This window comes from Neomonachus schauinslandi, chromosome 7, assembly GCF_002201575.2.
Source record: "Neomonachus schauinslandi chromosome 7, ASM220157v2, whole genome shotgun sequence".
NCBI lineage: Eukaryota > Metazoa > Chordata > Mammalia > Carnivora > Phocidae > Neomonachus > Neomonachus schauinslandi.
Genome location: NC_058409.1, coordinates 50,594,306 through 50,615,574, shown reverse-complemented (window position 1 = coordinate 50,615,574; position 21,269 = coordinate 50,594,306). Strand labels below are relative to the sequence as shown.

At 42.2% G+C, this 21,269-nt stretch overlaps 1 protein-coding gene across 2 annotated transcripts in view; it reads right to left on the bottom strand.

Moving 5' to 3' along the window:
• MCCC2 (methylcrotonyl-CoA carboxylase subunit 2) overlaps window positions 1-16,113 on the bottom strand; it is a 62,290-nt gene extending 46,177 nt beyond the window's left edge. For both annotated transcript variants that reach the window (XM_021700348.1, XM_044916659.1), the window contains exons 1-4: window positions 15,846-16,113; window positions 7,389-7,455; window positions 3,968-4,052; window positions 1,118-1,219 (exon numbers count right to left, since the gene is read on the bottom strand). In XM_021700348.1, coding sequence (XP_021556023.1) covers window positions 1,118-1,219; window positions 3,968-4,052; window positions 7,389-7,455; window positions 15,846-15,974 — 383 coding nt within the window. In that variant the 5' untranslated portion in view covers window positions 15,975-16,113. The remainder of the gene's footprint in view (window positions 1-1,117; window positions 1,220-3,967; window positions 4,053-7,388; window positions 7,456-15,845) is intronic.
• Between the last annotated feature and the right edge of the window lie 5,156 nt (window positions 16,114-21,269).

Here is a 21,269-nt window from a genome sequence, read left to right as displayed (position 1 = left end):
GAATATTAAGCAAATCATAGCTGGCAAAAGCTGTGGAGAAGTGTTGGGGGTACAGGAGGGAAGAAGCAACAATGGCTAATGGCTATAGGTGCACCGAAGGCATGAATCATGGGGAGAAGGTGGAGGAAAACACACCATAAACCATTATGTGAGTCAAATGCAACTGTATCAGGCTCAGAGTCCAACCACCTAAGGTCCAAGCACAGCCTTGCCAGTGGCTTGATCTTAGGCAAGTTATTTACCTTGCTAAGCAGGCTTCCTGACCTGCCTTAATGGTGATGATGACAATAATACCCATTCTCACAGAGCGTGGTGACGATTAAAACAACTAATCAGTGGGAAGTGTTTACTACAACGCCTGGCAAGCTAACCTGACATGGCAAATGTGAGGCCATACATAAATATACACAAGTAAATTTAACTTCTACCAATCTAAGATTTCCTAAGTCCAGGGTGGTTCTCAAATGTTAGGGTTCGAGAAGCTTGAAGGGCTTACTAAAAAAACACTGACTGCCGGGCCCCACCCTCAAAATTTGGTTTAGTTACCTTTTTTTTTTTTTTAAGTAAGCTCCATGCCCAGCATAGAGCTCAATGTGGGGCTTGAACTCAAGACCCTGAGATCAAGACCTGAACTAAGATCAAGAGTAGGGCGCTTAACCAACTGTGCCACCCAGGTGCCCCTGATTTGGTTACTTTGTAGGAAGACCTAGTCATCTATGTTTCTAACAAGTTCTCAGGTGATGCTGAAGCTACCTGGGGAGCACACTTGGAGAATGACTCCTCTAGGACACTGGTCTTCACCCTATATGTGCAAGAGCCCACCTACAGAGCCTTGGAAAATGACATAAACCACGCCCACACCTGCACAGTCGGATTAAGCAGGAATGTTTGGATTCAAGCCCCAGGATTTGTGCTATGGTTTCCCCTTCCCCCCCCTTTGATCTTTGTCTCTAAAGCTCCACAGATAAATCTAATACATGTCGGGGTAGGAAGCCTCAGTCCTAAACAATACAAATAGCATAAAACTTGCATATTCGCCCGCAAAGCAGTGAGTGATGGCCCGTGCCTGTCAGTCTTCTTCCTGACCCACATTATCGAGTGTAAGTAGAATACTCACCCTGATACTCTGCCAATGCCTGTAATAATGCCACCGGCTGGGACCTCCTCATTCACATATAACTGGTAACCTGCAAACTGAGATAATTCCAGAAATGGAGATCTGAAGGGAAGAAAGGACATCACTTGAATTAAAGTCATTTCTTTTTTTAAAACAAGCATATTTAAACAGTTAAATATGGAAAAGATTAATGAGCCAATGTTTCAAGTATGCATGCTGTATATATATAAAATCTACTAAAAAAAAAATATTTAACCAAAATCTGGGGGGGATATTTGGAGGAATTACACATTATAGCCATACAACAGAATACTAGGTACCTATTTTAAGAGATGTTGTAGAAACACATTTATTAGTAGAGAAAGAGACTAGCACCTAACACTAATGTAAGGCCCCACCCTGCGCCAGGCTCTCTTTTTGGAGCTCCAGAACCTAACTCATTTGTTCCTCAGAACCACCTCCTGAGGTGGATCCTATTATGATCCCCACTGACTGATGATGAAACTAAAACACAGAAATTAAGTCACTTGTCTAAGGTCACACAACTAGTAAGGGGCAGAGCTAGGTTTTAATAAGCAATCTAATCCCAAGGACCAGGCTCTTCACCCCTCTATTTATTACTCTACCTTTCACTTACTTAAATGTTCAGGATCCAGTAAGTGGGGGGGGGGGGGGAAGGGTGGTATAAAACACCACATTTAGGGCACCTGCGTGGCTCAGTCGTTAAGCGTCTCCCTTCGGCTCAGGTCATGATCCCAGGGTCCTGGGATCGAGCCCCACATCGGGCTCCCTGCTCAGCGGGAAGCCTGCTTCTCCCTCTCCCACTCCCCCTGCTTGTGTTCCCTCTCTTGCTGTCTCTCTCTCTCTGTCAAATAAATAAATAATAATCTTAAAAAAAAAACACACATATTTAGTATGATTCCGTTTCTCTTGTAAAAAAAAAAAAAAAGTGGCTAAGGAGCACCTGGGTGGCTTAGTCGGTTAAGCATCCAACTCTTGGTTTTGGCTCAGGTAATGATCTCACGGTCATAAGTATGAGGTCGAGCCCCAAGGCAGGTTCCCCGCTCAGCAGGGAGTCTGCCTACCCTCTCTCTCCCTCTGCCTCTGCCCCTCCCCCTGCTCATGCTCTCTCTCTCAACTAAATATATAAATCTTAAAAAAAAAAAATGTGTCTAATATGCATATGCACAAGAACATTCTAGAAGGATATATACTTGGTGTTAACAGTGTTTGTCTCCAGGTTGGGGGTACAGGTGCATGTCATAAAAAATACTTTGGAGTCCTCGTTCCCTTCTCTCCACCTGCACTCCCGGCCTCCCACGCCAATCCTTCGGGAAATCCCGATGGATTAGCTCTGTCTTGACAACATGCCTAGAACCTGACATTCTCATCACCTCCACTACACTATCCTAGTCCAAGTCACCACCATATCTCCTTTGAATCACTGCCACATTCCTCTAACTCCTCTTGGTGCTTCTACCCTTGCTGCCCCCAGGCTACTCACAAAACAGCAGCTAGAATGACTCTTTTCAAATCTAAGTCAGATAGATCATAAGTCTTCTGTTCAAAACCCTACAAAGTCTCCTCACTTCTCTCAGATAAAAGCCAAAATTCTTACACTGATCTACAAGGTCTTATGGAATTGAACCCCATCTCTACTACTCTCCCCTTCATGCCTTCTTACCCCTAACACACTAGCATCCGGGGTTCTTGGGCGTATCAACACATCCCGCACATTCCCACCTCAGGGCCTTTGCACTGGCCATTCCTTCTGTCTGTAACATTCTTTCACCAGTATCTTCAGGGCTCTCTCTCTTCACTCCTTCAAATCTTCGCTAAGATATCACCTTCTCAAAGAGGTCTACCTAACCACCTTATTTAAAACTACAACTTGACCCTCATCTTCTCCCTTACTCTGATCTACTTCCTTTTTTCCCATAACATTTATCACCTTCTAATATACTATAATAACTTACCACATTTATCATTTATTTTCCATCTCCTCCTCCTACAATGTAAACTCCAGTTGAGTAAGGATCTTTGTTTTGTTCACTGATGTATCACTATCACCTAGAACAGTGCCCGACACTTAGTAGCATCTCAAGAAAGATTTGCTGTTGAATATACAGAAGTTGCACTGTTCTTCTAGGCTTTAACTTATATAGGTAAATATTGCCAACTAAGTCTTGGGAAGGACCATCTCTGTACTTTTCTTGCTATGATTGAATTATGTCTGTATCTGCTTGCCTCCTTCTCTAGACTTTTCCATTCTGCATTCTCAGCTCACTTTCTCCTTTCTCATTTGTGACCAAAACATTTATAGAACTACAAAGTGGTATCCATTCTTATTATGAGATAGTGTGAATTTTACCTAGAGGTCTTTAACACTTTCTGTGGTTCTAAAATTACTGTCGACAATAAACATAACCCTAGAAGTAGTCCTTCCTTCAATATTTTTAGTGTTTCCCCCAGTTGTAAAAGCATTCCTTTATGAGGCCTAACACATTAGCCCCCACAGAGTTCGTAAAAAGCCAGCTTCTCTAGAATATAGATTACTCTTATGGGAGAACTACCAAGAGTTCTGATTAATGGCTATGTGGCCTATATGCTGTACAGAAGGTCCCAGTGATTTAAGGGCTTTTTGAAACTATTAATTATGACTATAATTTATATCCTTTTGCTTACCTGATGAAACTTTGTTCTTTGTATATAATAAAATATGTATATGTAAAAAAAAAATTTTGTTGTTGAATCTTAGGGTAAGAATTAGAATTTAAAATCGTTTATTTATAAAACTAAGAGAGTACCACAGACTAGAGAACACTGAGTTAGCACTTGGGATATACGAACCCTGGGTCTATAAGACTGTCCACTCTTTCTCTGGCTAAAAGTTTTCCTCTTGATTTGTGGAGTTCTCGGGCTTTCTCATTGCCTCCTAAGATAAAAACATGATTAGATTAGACTGACATCATGTAACGTCTCCAATTAATTTAAGGCTAGAAAAACATAAAACAGTCCAAAATATAGTGCTTTTAAAAGTTCAATGGATCTTCTGAGAAACAGCTAATTTTCAGATCATTCACTTAACTTACAAGCTTTATTTTCTGAAGTAAATAAACTAGAATTAAAAAAAAATCAATCCCTGATTTCATAGCGTATCATACATTTTATGAATTCGATGGTAATTACTTAAATAACCTAGTATCTTCTCTGCAACTCATACACTATAAATACTGCCTCACCTCCACCACATTTATTAAATACCTGCCACAAACACCCAGCACTCTGCTACATACTATGTGAAATTTGAAAAATTCCTACCTTCATTTGTTCCAGGTAAAAAGCACTACTTTAGAAATGACCTCCATGATGAGCACAGCAAGACTTACCTAAAGGTAAGTGACCCCTAACTTTTTACACTGTCTCCAAAGGGGAGAGAGTTGCACATCTAATGTATCAGTTAAAAAGTCCAGTTTTGTTAGCATCTTCAGAGATTGTCTTCGATGTTTCCTGATGTTGTTCTAGACCAAGAAAATTACAGTTGTTGAAGAGTCCATGAGGTCACCAGATGAGGCTGCTTGAGGTGCGCAGCACACCAAACCTCCCCCAGACTGACAGCGGCCGGGCTCGGTGTCTCAGGAATATTGATAAGCCACTTCTCAGAAAGCCAAGGTATCAGATCAGAAACAGAAGGATCACACAGTACCTTAATATGTTTAGTTTCACTGCTGCCCACGAATTTCATCTTAATTTGCTCTCAAGTTAATGAAGTGTTCAGCTATTTAAGAAAGCTATTTCTTTGGGTTTTGTTTTTTTTTTTAGGTGAGAAAACAAGGTCTTGTCTACTTCAAGCTTCCAAGTATTATTTTTCAAACCAGGCCTCTTTACTCTAGGGGATTTTTTTTTTCTTCTGAAGGGACGGATGGCATATTTCTAAGATTATATCTGCCTTAAGCTTACCAAGAAAATTTTATCACATATCTAACCTTCTTTTAAAATGAAAATAATTCTGGGCGCCTGGGTGGCTCAGTTGGTTAAGCGACTGCCTTCGGCTCAGGTCATGATCCTGGAGTCCCGGGATCAAGTCCCGCATCGGGCTCCCTGCTCGGCAGGGAGCCTGCTTCTCCCTCTGACCCTCCCCCTCTCATGTGCTCTCTGTCTCTCTCATTCTCTCTGTCTCAAATAAATAAATAAAATCTTTAAAAATAAAAAATAAATAAATAAATAAATAAAATGAAAATAATTCTGGGAGGCAAAGATTTAGTTCCAAAACAGTGTAATTAGGTCAAATCACTGTTCTCTTTCTCCCAACCACTCAGAGGAACTGGGCTCCTCTATTGAGGTGGGTTTGGGTGTAGGAGGCGAGGGTATAGGAAAGGAGGGGAGATACAGGTTACCAAGGGACAGAGGAAACTTCTGGAGGAAGCACATTCATTATCTTTATTGTGGTGATCATTTCACAGGTTATGTCCATATGTCTAAACTCAAATTGTACATTTTAAATAATGCAGTTTATTGTATGTCAATTATACCTTAATAATATTGTTTAAAAATAAATATTAAAAGAAAAATGAGCCTAAGGCACTGAAAGGAAAGCCAGGCCTTGCTAAGGGTCTTTAGAGAGTTAGGGGACATAAGTGCCTGCGAAGAGGCTAGCAGGGAAGGGGTGGCCAGAGGGTCTGGAATGACACAGAGGTGGTAAGATATACGCATATTCTTTCACAAGGACTTTAGAGAAAACCGCTCTTTCTTAATTCTGCCTAGAGTTTGAATTTGCAATGTGGCATAGCTACTGAATTCCGGTTTTGTTAGGAAAACCCAGAAAGACGGGCTATCCTTGATGCAGATTCTCAGATCACAGAATTAAGCTCCTCGGGCATCTAAACTAGCCTGTGACAGGACACCTGGGTGGCTCGGTGGATTAAGTGTCCGCCTTTGGCTTAGGTCATGATCTCAGGGTCCTGGGATCGAGTCCCACATTGGGCTCCTTGCTTGGCAGGGAGTCTGCTTCTCCCTCTCCCTCTGCCTGCTGGCCGCCCCCCCACTTGTGCTCTCTCTCTCTCTCTTGCTCTCTGACAAATATATAAATAAAAATCTTTAAAAATAAAAAAATTAAATAAACTAGCCTAGGATATGTGGGCAGCCACAGAAACAATGTGACACCGCACATTAGTTTTCCAAAGATTATTCTTAAAGATTCTGTGCTATCTCCGTTCCCACAAACTCTGAGATAAAAAAGCCTGTTTCCTTCAGTCTCGTATACCATATGGCACTGATTCTAATCTACACATTTTGTTCACATTTTAACATCCCTGAAATCAGGAAGCATTTTACAGTTTACAGGATCTTTTCATCGCTGTCACCTGGGGACATCACAACACATCTGTCCACCTGTGCCTGCACAGCACAAATGTCACTTCAACTGTGCTACATGCACTGTTCAAACTATGTGCATCGAGGGGCGCCTGGGTGGCTCAGTCGTTAAGTGTCTGCCTTCAGCTCAGGTCATGATCCCAGGGTCCTGGGATCGAGACCCACATCAGGCTCCCTGCTCGGCGGGAAGCCTCCTTCTCCCTCTGCCTGCCGCTCCCCCTGCTTGTGCTCTCTCTCTCCCACAAAAATAAATAAAATCTTAAAAAAAAAAAAAGAATCTTATTTTGGAAATGGCTTTCAGTTTCAAGTCACCCAGCCTTTTAAAGTAAATTGTCACACTGACCAATAATGGCACAGTAGAATTCAATGGATTTGTTTATACATTAATATTATTAATATTTTACATTCCCCACACGATGCAATTTCTTCCAAGCAAAAGGATGTCTATTATGTCCACAACTTAACAGAAAAAAATGACAATCTGCAAAGTTCTTAGGAAATCTCATTTAATTAGCTATAAACCCACATAGAAATTACTTCCAAGTTATATAACAAAATGCATAATTATGCAAAATAAGTATATAGGATGAATATAATGAACAGAAAATGTTTCAGATGCTTCAGGCAAAACAGAAATTTCAGTGGATGCTGTGGCTAAAATAAAACCATAAGAAGCAATGCTTTAAAAATTGATGAATCTGAAATTTAACTGTTGCCCAGACAGCTGGCAGTGCTATAGGAGCAGAAAAACTGGCCAAGTAAGAGGAAAAAATGTCAGCACACCAACAAATACAGTCTTAAAGAGTCAAAGCTTGCTGCTACTAGTTTTTCCTAGAACCATAACTATCAAGGATCATCTTCATTAGCAGCATAAAATGAAGAATAAACGAATGTTTACCTAATCTTATTTCCTGCGCTCGTTCACGGAGTTGATTTACTAGTGCTTTCATCTGTTCATAGTTTTCCTAAAACAGAAAAAAAGAAAGGGAGAGTAATATTAGAAAACAATTATCTTTTTTTTTTTTTTTAGCCAAAGTAAGAGTTGATGAGAACATCACATGCCAACCCCATGTGGCTTCACGCAGGGCCACCCCCCACTCATGTGGCCTCTGTGTTGTGTCACTCCATCGGATGGAAAAGATGAATTCCTGCCTGTCCATCTTTGCCCAAGCTCCTCTTCCCGCCGTCCCTCTCTGGTCCACGTATCCAAATCTTACCCTTCTTTAAAGCATAGATCATGTTCCCTCTCCTCTCTAACCCCATTTCTGGTCACTCCTACTCATTTTAGCATCTTTCTTCCATAAGCATCAACTGAACTTCATTGATTTCTATTTGTTTCCCTATTTTAAGGAATATAAGCCCTTAGAGAATTAGAAAGCCATCTTACTTTTCATGTCTCTTCAATCCCTGCCCCAAGGAGTTTCTAACCAATGCAGAAATACTTGCTTACTGACAAATTACTCTTAAAAGCAGAGCCCAGGGGAAAAAAATAGGTCCTATTTTGTTTTAAAAGGGAACAAAACTCTATGTTTGTGCGTCTTTAGAAATTCTCTAGAGTAATATACAGGAGAATATAAACTGTGAGAGGTGGATAAAGGGTAGAGGGCCTAACTTTTTGCTGTTCTGTAAATTTTGTCTGATCAGCTCATTACTTTAGACCAGTAAGTAGCAAGTTATTTTTGAAAATTCCAAGTTGATGGGGCGCCTGGGTGGCTCAGTCATTAAGCGTCTGCCTTCAGCTCAGGTCATGATCCCAGAGTCCTGGGATGGAGCCCCGCATCAGGCTCCCTGCTCTGCGGGAGGCCTGCTTCTCCCTCTCCCATTCCCCCTGCTTGTGTTCCCTCTCTTGTTGTGTCTCTCTCTGTCAAATAAATAAATAAAATCTTAAAAAAAAAAAAAAAAGAAAGTTCCAAGTTGAACCACTAACACATTTTGCTCCCCACAATGTCTTTAACATCTCTGATTTAATTCCTTTTCCATGACACGGTACTACACAGCTTTCCAGCTGTTCAAAATTAGATGAATTTACAGACTTTATAGAACTCTAGTATTTCTTATTTTCTACAGCTCTAATAGCTCCCAAGGCCAAGGTTTCTGCTACATTCTCTTGCTCTGCAAGAAACAGAAGGCAAAAGAGAGAGAAGTAGCATACTGTTAGGAAAGAACCTTTGCCCTGGAATAGGGAGGTCCCAGTCACGGTCTACTAGCCCTGTGACTACCTCCCTTTGAGGCCCACCAAGTCCTGTCTGTCCAAGGGCAGACAACCTGCCAGCAACGAACTCCAGAATCTGCCTAGAACGTTGTTTCGCAACCTCAGCTGGACACTGGAATCAATGGGAAGCTTTGAAAAATAAAAACAGAAATAAACCCCCAGAGATTCTGATGTCATTGGTTGCAGGTATGGCCTGGGCATTAATCACTTTAAAAGTTCCCCAAGGATTCAAATGTCCAACCAAAAGTAGAGCAACGCTGGCCCACAGTCTCCGTTTCTGAGCTCCACTCCAGGCAAACTGGAAACCTACCAAAAAGGGGGATTTGGTAATAGGCAGAGTTCTTTAATCACCAGAACTTTTTCAGATTTCCATAGTGTTTGTTGATATTAATAGCATGAGGCAGTGAAAGCCAAGACTTTTGCTCTTCTCTTAAGCCCAGGTTACAGATCCTGTTTACTCACATTTAGGCAATTCAGAAACTCCTAACTTTATGAACTGCCTCAGACCGAAACAGTGCTCTGCACCAGAGCACGTCTGTCCCACCCGTCACCGAGGGGTGGCATGGCAGCAACGTGTATAATGCCACTTGAAGGGTATGAAGAGATTTTCAGCAGCCTTTCAAAACCTAACATCCCAAGTGTAAAAGGAGCTACCTCTGTCCCGAGAGCCTCCTGGGCTGAGAACGAGTCCTAGTAAGCAGGGGCTGTGTCCTGAACTCCTTCGTCATCTGCGAGAGATCCAGCAGATGGGAGGGAGTTTGTAAGGAGAAGGCCTCCTTGGATAAACAAAACGGGGAGGCAGAGACGAGCTCTGGGAGATGAAGTTGGTGGCCAACTCCCATCTGGAGCCGAAGGCCTTCTTCTCTGTGCGGCTTTCTCACCTGACTCTGGGCTGCAGCTGCCACCCTGGGGCTCAGAGATGGGTGCTACTCTGGCTTCAGGCCCTGGGCTCCCTCTACCTGCTGCTCACCCCACAGGGTGAGGAAAAGATCGGATTACTATGTTGCTAAGTAGAAAGGAAAGCAGATTATTTCACTGCACAGGCAAAGTTATTATTTTTTGCTTGTTTTCTGCTTCAAGTCTATCTTGTCAACTTCTACCTTTTTTCTAAGGTTAAAAATCCACCTCATAGGTGGCTTAGTGTTTCAGAGACCTCCCCCCCTTTTTTTTTAAGTAAGCTCTAGGCCCAACGTGGGGCTCAAACTCATGACCCCGGAGAGCAAGAGTCGCGTGCTGTACTGAGTGAGCCAGCAGGGCACACCTCAGAAACCCTGCTCTTAAGATTCCCCACGGATGATGAAGTGCCTTCATCAGGGCAGGCAGCCTTCCCAAATGCGCCACTGTTTGGAATTCCACTTCCAATCTCTGCCACTCACAGCCCAGCAGTTTGTCCAATTCACAGACTGACTGATTCTGTGGTTTTTAACAAAAGACTTGCTCATTTTGAGTTTATGGCATTTCTGCAAAGGAACCTCATCCAAACTGTTAACCCTTGTATCTCTTCACTTTTTAGTAATCATTAAAAGATAATCTGAAAAATGCACTGTAGGAAAAGAGAGGCCACATATATTGTTTCACATGTGACTCCAAGTTCAATAAAAGGAATTTAATGAGGCGCCTGGGTGGCTCAGTCGGTTAAGCATCCAACTCAATTTCTGCTCCGGTCATGATCTCAGGATTGTAAGATTAAGCCCCGCATTGGGCATGCTGGGCATGGAGCCTGCTTAAGATTCTCTCTCTCCATTTAAGAAAGAAAACAGATGAACCTAGGGGAAGGGAGGGAAAAATAAAATAAGGTGAAATCAGAGAGGGAGACAAACCGTAAGAGACTCTTAACTATAGGGAACAACCTGAGGGTTGCTGGAGGGGAGGGAGTGGGGAGATGGGGTAACTGGGTGATAGGCAATAAGGAGGGCACTTGATGTAATGAGCACTGAGTGTTATATGCAACTGATGAATCACTAAACTCCACCTCTGAAACTAATAATATACTATATGTTAATTAACTGATTTTAAATTTAAAAAATATAAATTTTAAAAGATTCTCTCTCCCCCTCTCCCTCTGCCCCTCCCCACCCCCCCTGCATTCACTCTCTCTCTCTAACATATATAAGTAAATGAATGAAGGAAGGAAGGAAGGAAAGGAATTCAGTGCCAATGCAGAAAAAACCTGAATACCTATTATCGCAGCAAGGTATGTGAAAGGTTAATACATTTACCTAGGAATAATCCTATTTTGTTAGTTTAAAATTGATAAAATGATGGGAAGCCCGGGTGGTTCAGTGGTTAAGTCTCTGTCTTCAACTCAGGTCATGATCTCAGGGTCCTGGGATCGAGTCCCGATTCAGGCTCCCTGCTCAGCGAGGCAACTGCTTCTCCCTCTGCCTCTGCCCCTCCCCTACCCCCCAACTCCTGCTCATGCTTGCGAGCTCGCTCTCTCAAATAAATAAATAATAAAAAAAGTTAACTTTCTTCCATGTAAATTTTCAAACACATACAAAAACAAAAAGACTAGCATAATGAAATGTAGCCAATGTCCTTCAACAATTAATTATCCATATATGGCCAAAGTTGTTTCCTTCTTGCCCCGCACCCCCCCTGAATTATTTTGAAGAAAATCCTAGACATAGCACTCCTTCTGTAGCCAGTATTTCCAAATCTCCAAAAGATGAGGACCATTCCTGAATATCAGTAATCTGTTAAAAACAGCAAATATCCAGGGGCGCCTGGGTGGCTCAGTCGGTTAAGTGCCTGCCTTCGGCTCAGGTCATGGTCCCAGGGTCCTGGGATCGAGCCCCACATCGGGCTCCCTGCTCAGCGGGGAGCCTGCTTGTCCCTCTCCCTCTGCCTGCCACTCTGCCTTCCTATGATTCCTGTGTGTGTGTGTGTGTGTGTGTCAAATAAATAAATAAAATCTTTAAAAAAAAAAACAGCAAATATCCAATTAGTGAAGACATTTCCTCAACTGGCGGATAGATGTTTTTTAAAGTTTGCTTATTTAAATAGGACTCCATAGAAGGTCTGTATAGCCACAGTTGGCTGATGTTTCTTAAGTCTCTTCTGAAATGTAAGTTCTCCCATCTTTTTTTTTTTGTCTTGATGTTGTTTGTCCCATAGACTTTTTCCCACAATGCTAAGTGTATCCTCCCAGTGTCCTTTAACAAGTTCTCATTCCCTTGAAGATTGAGAGGCTGATGGGATTCTGCTGTGCCTTTAGTTTCTTCCCCCACCCAGCTCATCAAGAATTAGCTGACCTCCCTCCACCTGCACTCTACCTCCCAGTCTCCTGTCAACTTTGCAAAACACAGGAATCAAAGTTTAGAAGTGATGAAAAATAGTTCCCACATGCAGAGAAAACAAGTAACTCTCTACTAAAGTGTACTCAAACCCAAGATACAATCACTACAGCCTCTGACATCGCCCAATTTAGAACAAAGTCAATCAGAACTAAAGCTAGTTATATGAGGGGTCTTTACCCTAGCTAAGCCAGCCTCCCAGTTAAGAAATAAAGGAAACTGTCTCTAATTGCCAAGGCTTTCTGAAGCACATGGCCATAAGAAGTGACAGCGAACAGTACATATTCCTAGCTACTAAGAAAATTGTGCAGAGAAACCGAACCGTGGCCAGGGCTCCCATGTGCCACCTCCCATCCAAGGCATGGCTTTATCTTTTATTCCCCTCTTGTGGGTTGTTTGCATCAAAGTTTACTACTTGTAGGGGTGGCTGGGTGGCTCAGACGGTTAAGCGTCTGCCTTCGGCTCAGGTCATGCCAGGGTCCTGGGATCGAGCCTCTCATCGGGCTCCTGGCTCAGCAGGGAGCCTGCTTCTCCCTCTGCCTCTGCCTCTCCCCCTGCTCAGCCTCTCTCTCTCTCTCTGTACCTCTCTGTCTCAAATGAATAAATAAAATCTTAAAAAAAAAAAGCTTACTACTTGTAGGTAGAGATCCCAGAAGATAAGGGTACACCTAAGTGAAATCTTTTAACATCCAACATATGAAGAACACATCCAATCTCTCCATACTATTTATTATCTGTGGCAGGCACTGAGAGTTGCTTATCCATATCCATTCTTCCTATCTTTCTTGATGATGAAATCCCATTTTTATTCAAGGTGACAACATACCCCCGCTGAAAAACTAACATCCTAGCCTCCTTTTGTAGACAGGTGTGGCCCTGGGATTTAATTCTAACCAAGGAAATATAGGCAGAGGTTGTTAGGCATGACTTCTAGAAAGGCTTCTTTTTTTTTTTTTTTTAAAGATTTTATTTATTTGACAGAGAGAGACATAGTGAGAGCAGGAACACAAGCAGGGGGAATGGGAGAGGGAGAAGCGGGCCTCCCGCAGAGCAGGGAGCCCGATGTGGGACTCGATCCCAGGACCCCGGGATCATGACCTGAGCCGAAGGCAGACACTTAATGACTGAGCCACCCAGGCGCCCCTAGAAAGGCTTCTTAAAAAGAGAACAAGCAGGTGAGGGTGTCCTTTTGCCTACTCACCCTTCCTCCTCCTTTACTTGAACTCATACATAATAGGTGGAACTTAAGCAGCCACCTCTAGAGCATAAGGCAGATTGTACTATGTGTTCAAAATTCTTCTGTCCCTCTGGACTATTATTGAATATCAATAATCTGTTAATAACAGCAAGGTTCAGTGTGAAATGATAGTTCCCCACCCACACTCCATGAATCTGTCCATTTTACTTGCTTTGACCAGTGGAATGTAGGCAAAAGTGAAGTGTATCAACTGCAAGCAGAGGCTCTAAGACGGACAGTGTTTCCATACTCTCCTCCTGTGCCCTGGCCTTCCATTAGGAGAGGAGCATCTCTCAGTAGCCACTGTCCCTTCTGCCTGGGTGCTGGAATCAAAAACAAATAGAGCAGACCTGCATCGGATGCACTGCCCGGGCAAGAACTGCCACAACGAACCCATAGATCCCAGAGCAAAAAATAAATATTTGTTCTTTTGGACACAGAGATCTTGGGACTGTCTGCTATTCAGCATTACTGAAGCAAAAGCTGGCTAAACAGGTCCTGAGATGATGATGTGGAAAGAAGGAAAAGTTGCAAGAGCTAATATTTCTTGAGGGCTTATTATATCCCAGGCCATGTTGTAAGTGGTCACTAACTGTCCTGATGACTCTATGACATATGCAATTATTAATGCTACCGTACAGCTGAGGTAACTGAGGCACAGCCTGCCTCTGAGGCACAGAGAGGTTAAGTAACTAGCCCCAAATCACTCAGCTAACAAGTAGTAGAGCTGGAATTTAAACCAGCTCCAGACCCTTGCTCTTACACCAATAGGTTACACTGTATCTGCCCACTCATAAGGCCCCTGTTAACACTTTCGCCTATTTCCCTTCAGGTTTCTTTTTTTTTCTCCGCGGAAATATGTGGTTAGTTTTTAAGACACATGAAAGACTAGACCAGTGCCTTTTGCATCCTACCACAACTACTTCCCCAATTACTAGTGCACAGACTAGACCAGAACATTAAACACCTGACACAGAGAAAGGAGTTATATGCTCAGGCCCACACTCCCTACCCCTAGCTAACAGCCACCATCAAAAACATAGGCCTGAACCTAAAGCCGAAAAAGATGGTAGACCAGGAAGCTCCAGGCCTTCATTCTCCACAGAGACACCCCAAAATGACCCAAAACTGGCTAAAATAACCTTATAGAAGCTCCAGAAAATAGTCAAAGGCCTACAGCAACCAGAACACCCAGCCAAGAAGCCATATTCCAAATGCGAGGAAATCTAGCCTCTGTACTGCCACCGCGCTGATGATTCTACCAGGACCATAGGATCTTGCGGCTTCTCCACCTAAGTTTCTTAGCAGACAGCCAGCAAAATGAAACGTGAATGTGGCTTCTGCATGCAAGGGCCTCCACTACTCTCATCTACTCCATGAATTCCATACCCTAGTCATGACTTCGAAGTCCTCATACCCACTATACTCTTTCATAACTTGCTTATCTATGTTCTCATAACTCCCTTAGTTTGTATGGTCTTGCCTTTCCTCCTCAGCCCTGAACCTGGCCAGCTCTCACCCAGCGATCAAGATGCAACTCACTCATCGCTTCCTATCTGCAGCTTTCTGTAACTACCTTTTCAAGCTTTAGACACCACTTATCATAATGCACTACAGTTACACGCTTTCTTGTCCATCTTGCCCACAAAATTATGATTCCATTCCTACACACCTATACCAAATACCTAAAATACTACCTAGACCACAGAAACCACTTAATATTTCTGAATTAAACATTCTTTCCTGACCCCAGAAAAATCTAGACTCTTGGAAGACTCTTATTGGCTATTGTTTCTGACTCAGCCTGCTTATTTTTTTTCAATTCAAAATGTCTTTTCTGAAAGTTATCTGTACAATTTAAACGTTATCTGTATAAGCTCAGAAACCATGGAACAGGGTGAAATTTTCCAGCTCTGATACTTCACAAGCTGTTTCTTTGACCTTGCTATATCTCCCAATTCCAAAAAAGGCCATTCAAGATAGTGTGCGATAAGTACGTTCTATTAACAACTATTCAACTAAAGTCTGTTAAGCACAACCCAGGGTTATCTGTGCTAGGCCAGTGGTTCCCAAAGCTGTCCGCCGCCAAGTCCTGAGGATTTCATTAGCAATGCAAATACCAAGACCCCACCCCAGAGACCCCAAAGGTCCAGCGTGGGACTTAAAGCAGCTGTACATTGAACAAGTTCCTCAGCTGACAATGCTGACTCAGGTTTTGAGAACCACTGATTTCAAAGATACAATGCACAGTGCCAGGGCTAAAAGTGAACTAAGATGTATTTTATTTGGAATTATCTTCTTCCCTCGGACCCTTCCCCCTCTCATGCTATCTCATTCTCTCTCAAATAAATAAATAAAATATTTTTTAAAAAAAAAAAAAGGGCGCCTGGGTGGCTCAGTTGGAATTATCTTCTTTTGCAAACTTCACGACCTACACTGCGTCCCAGAATCAGGACTGGGGGTTCCAGAGAAAACAAAAGAGCTGTTAAAGTGTGCCCACCCTCCACCTGCTTCCTAGTGGGGCCGGCACTGGCGGTCAGGTGGAAGAGGACTCACAGGCTCAGTCAGGGGATTCCAGGCCCGGGGCGCCGGGGCGCTCACCCAGCCTACCTGGTAGATGGCAGAGCCCGAGTCTGGCTGGGTGCCCAGCGTGGCCACCAAGTCCCCGTGATAAGCGCGCGGCCCGGGGACAAAGGCGCGGGCGCTGGGCCGCAGGGCTAACCTCAGGGCAGCCCACATGACAGCCGGCAGGGAGCGAAGGACCACCGCCTGAGAGGGGCCCGGGCACGCTCAGAGTCGGTTCTTTCCCCTCTGGATTCCCGGATTCGGACTACCGCTCCGCTCTCCTTGCAGCCCCAAACCTCCCGAAACCTCCCAGATTCTCAGGCCAGCCGAGGCACGTGTCTGCGCACGCCGGCCGTAACAGGTCGTCGCTGCGCACCACGCCCCCTGAACTCAGCCAATCAGGGCAGAGGCGCAGCCCCGCGAGGTCCTGTCACCTCGCGAGCTCGGGAGCTCCGCGGTCCAGAGGCGGAGCTACCTTGGTTACCACCCCTCTTCTCTCGGGGCTGAGCTGGCCCGGTAAGGTTCGGTTTTTCTGGGATCCGTCTCAGTTCATTTTCTACGTGCTGTTTTCTTCTTCCCCTGTTAATAGAAAGGGACATGAAAAATCGTATCCTTATATGAGAGCTGGAAACTGAACAGGCATTAAGCTGCCCTAAGAAACAAAACTCTTTAGAGGAGATACACATTTATTCATTCAACAAATATTTCTTCAGTGTCTCCCTGTGTCCGTTGCTTTTCTGGCGCTGGGTCTTACAACTTCGTGAGTCTTCCAGCTTTGTCTTCTTTTTCCTGTTTTCTCGTTTCGTTTTGTTTTTGTTTTTGGCTATTTAGAACCAGTTTCTTGAGATTCCGTATTATTTTTAGTACGGGGTTTTCTGCAAAAAAAAAAAAAAAATGTCATTGGGGTTTTGGTAGGAATTATATTGAATCTGTTGCTCACCTTTGCATAGTATTGACATTTTAACAGTATTAAGTTTTACGATCCATGGACATGGATGTGTTCCCATGTATTTGTGTCTTCCTTAATTTCTTTTAGCAATGTTTTGTAGTTTTCATTGTGCAAGTCTTTTTTTTTTTTTTAAGATTTTATTTATTTGAGAGAGAGAAAGAATGAGAGAGACAGAGCATGAGAGGGGGAGGGTCAGAGGGAGAAGCAGACTACCGGCGGAGCAGGGAGCCCAATGTGGGACTCGATCCTGAGACTCGAGGATCATGACCTGAGCCGAAGGCAGTCGCCCAACCAACTGAGCCACCCAGGCGCCCTTCATTGTGCAAGCCTTACACCTCCTTAATTCCTATTTTATTCTTTTTAATACTATTATAAATGGAATTGTCTTTGTAACTTCCTTTTCAACTTGTTCATTATTAGTGTATAAAAGTGCAACTGATTTTTGTGTGTTGACTTTGTATCCTGTTACTTTGTTGAATTCATTTATTCTAACAATTTTTTCGTGTGTTGGGGGGATCTTCAGGGTTTTCTACATATTCATTATCTGCAAAATAATAATTTTACTTCTTTCCTTCCAGTTTGAATGCCTTTTATTTCTCAGTCTTGCCTAATTTCTCTGGCTAGGACTTCCAGTACTATGTTGACTAGCAGTGACAAAAGTGAACATTCTTTCCTTGTTCCTGATCTTCAAAGGAAAGGCTTTCAGTCTTTCACCACTGAGTATGATGTTTGCTGTGCATTTTTCATATGTGACCTTTATGATGTTAAGGTAGTTTTCTTCTGTTCCTAGTTGGTTTTTTTAATCATGAAAGTGTTGAATTTTGTCAGATGCTTTTTCTGCATCAATTGAGACGATCATGTGTACCTTTTTTCTTCTTTATTCTGTTATTGTGGTATATGTCAGTTATCATTCAGCATTTAATATGCTGTTGAATTCATTTCACCAGTATTTTATTGAGGATTTTTGCATCAACATGCATTAGGGATATTGATCTATAAGGTTCTTGTATCTTTGTCTGGCTTTGGTATCAGGATTATGATGGCCTCAGAACGGGTCAGCAAGTGTTATCAATTTTTTGTGAAAGATTGATGTTAGTTCTTTAAATGTTTGGTAGAATTTTACCAGTGAAGCCATGAAGTCCAGTGCTTTTCTTTGTCTGGAGGTTTTGTTCTGTTTTAGTTTGGGTTGTTTTGTTTTTTTTTAATTACTGATTCAGTCTTCTCACTATAGATCTATTCAAGTTTACTGTTTCTTTGTGATGTAGTCTTGGTAGGTTTTGCGTTGGTAGGAATTTGTCCATTTCATTTGGTTATCCAGTTTGTTGATGTCCATTTGTTCATAGTGTTCAGTTTACTTTTTACTTTAGGGAATACAATATTTCAACTTTCATGATGGAAATAAAGATGTTTTTACTTCTTTCTCTCATAAATGATCCCAAGGCAACAAAGGAACACCAAAAAAGAATTCATATCCCACCTTCAATTAAAGTAGGAGATATGGGGCACCTGGATGGCTCAATCAGTTAAGCCACCAACCGACTCTAGATTTCAGCTCAGGTCACGACCTCAGGGTGGTAAGATCGAGCCCCACGTCAGGGTCTGCACTGGGTGTGGAGCCTGCTTGGGATTCTCCCTCCTTCTCTCCCTGCACCCCTCTCCTTGCGTGTGTACTCAGCCTCTCTAAAAACCAAAATAAAGTAGGAGACATATGAAGACAATAGGCAAAAATAGGAATAATTTAGCAGGAAAAAAGGAAGCTGAAATCTAAGTGCTTGCAGTGGAAGATAAAAACAAGTAACAAGTCGATTTGCCTCCCAGAAATCCCTGCAAGGCTCAGGAATTGGTGGTACTGGGAACAGAAGAAGGTGTGGGTAGGTGTGGGGAGAGGTGGGAGAGACCAAGAGACAGTGAAACTACTTGAAAATCTGTATAAGCAGTAGTTAGAACCCTAGGTTTCCACTCCCACTTTGCCCAGGAGATAGGAGATATATAGTATCTGAAGAAACTGAATCACAGATGTTCCAAATATCGGGACACTAGGCAAGAGTGAAGTGCCAGATTGAAACCAACAAGATTAACTGAAAGTCTGGAGGCCAATTCAAGAAATTCCATTCCCCAACTCCCTTTTTCCTCCAAGTTCTAAAATGCTGGCTACCAGGTTTATATAGGAAGGAATCTAGAGACACCTTACCACTTCACAGAAAGGGTAGAGTGATATTTGAGGTTTCCCAGTGGAAAAGCTCCTTGGAAAATAATGCACCTACAGTGTAACCTACAAATTGACACATCCTATCTACACTTCAGTAAGCTTGTAAAAGTTCCCAATCAACTTTTTAGAAAATTTCTCTAACAGATGCATGGATAGCCAAGGATCAACAGGCATTTGAGGAAAGTTTTCAAAATGAAAAAAAGACCCCCACCGCAACCAAGAAAACCTCAGAAGAAACCAGCAGTACAAGGAACAGAAGAAACTGTAACTTCCTTAGAGAAATGAAAAAACATTGCATTCATGAAACAAGAACAGGATTATGAAAAAAAAATAAGATTTTGGAAATAAAAATATGAGACCAAGAATTTTAAAAATCTGTAGAAGGGAAGGAAATGTGGAAATAAAATTTTAAGCCTTGTTTCCAATTTAAACCTTGGCTAGAAAATGTAATCAAAGCTAGAGATTATAAACGTTGTAGCCATTTAATGAGAAATTATTAGGATGGGAAAACAGATGTTATAAGGAGACTAGATAACTCTGCTAGCCGCTAAATTTATTAGATAAATGAGAGGTTAGCAATTGTTTCCTGGTTGGCATTAAATTTAAGTTCATTATTTGGGGTGCTTGGGTGGCTCAGTCAGTTGGGCATCTGCCTTCTGCTCGGGTCATGATCTCATCGAGGTCCTAGGATCCTAGGATCGAGCCCTGTGTTGGGCTCCCTGCCAGTGGGGAGTTGGCTTCTCCCTCTCCCTCTACCCCTCCCCCCTGCTTGTGCGCTCTTTCTCTCTCTTGGACGCTGTCTCTCTCAAATAAATAAAATCTTTAAACAATTTAAGTTCATACTAATGTTATACTTATTTAAAATTTTAGTAGTTTATACTTACCCTGTGTATCTTATCATTATAATTGAGTTTCTGTCTGTTGTGGTGAGATAGCATTCTATAATATTGAAAGGCTTGCTTTAATATCTCCGAGGCCTGGTTTGAAACCTTAAGACTAGGCACCTGGGTGGCTCAGTTGGTCATGATCTCGGGGTACTGGGATCAAGCCCCGCATCTCTCAAATAAAGTCTTAAAAAAAAAACCAAAAACCTTAAGACTAGAATTTTGAATGGATGTTATAGAAAATGCCATTGTTAAAATCTTAATTGTAATACAAAAATCAGTTGTTTTTGAATATTTCAGCAATAAACAATTAGAAAAGAACATTTTAAAATCCATTTATAATGGTATCAAAGAACACCAAGTACTAGGGAGCCTTGGTGGCTCAGGTGATAGAGCAATGCAACTCTTGATCTTGGGGTTGAGTTTGAGCCCCATGTTGGGTGCAGAGATTATTTAAAATCTTAAAAAAAAAGAGTACTTAAAAGTGTATCTAACAAATGAGGTGATATTGCATATTTACAATACAAATATGTCTACAAATAGATTTGTACAAGAATATTTACATAGCTTTATTGAAAACAGCCAAAATTTGCAAATAATCCTGTAGGAAAATGGACAAAATTAGGGTGTATTCATATAATGTGGTATACTCATAAAATGGAATACAACTCAGCAACAAAAGCAAACAACTAACAGGGATGAATCCCAAAAACATATTGAGCAAAAATAACTAAATAAAAAAAAAAAAAAATGCATGGTATGTGATTGTGGTCCACAAAGTTTAAGAACAGGCTAACCTACTCTTTGTGGATGAGAGGGGAAGGGGCTTAAGGGAACTTCTTAGGGTGATGGAAATGTTTTGTGGGGTGGTTACAGAGGCGTATGTATTGTCAGTACTCAAACTGAGTATGTAAGATCTATTTATTTTATTAAATGCAAACTATGCGTTAAAAACATTAACTGAAGAAAACCGTGTTGACTCAAAATTATGAACCAAGTCAAAGGATGATAGTTTTACCTGATGACTCACATTCTGTGATTTGATTCTATAAATTTGTTAGAAGCATCAAGACTGTCTTGGCCTTCTACCAATTTTGTGACTAACAAAGTCACTTCTAAAAAGAAAGAGATGCTTAAATTTTTCTCCAGAAGTCAAAATTGAGACAATCTCCCCCTCCCCAAAACAGGAACAAAACAACAAAAATGAAGAAAAGAAAGAGGAGGGGGGGAAGAAGAAATGGAAAGTAGTAGAGAAAAGATAACTTAGGGAGGCAATAGAAGTGGTAAAAAAGATTAATAGAGGGGCGCCTGGGTGGCTTAGTCGTTAAGCGCCTGCCTTCGGCTCCGGTCATGATTCCAGGGTCCTGGGATCGAGCCCCGCATCGGGCTCCCTGCTCAGCGGGAAGCCTGCTTCTCCCTCTCCCACT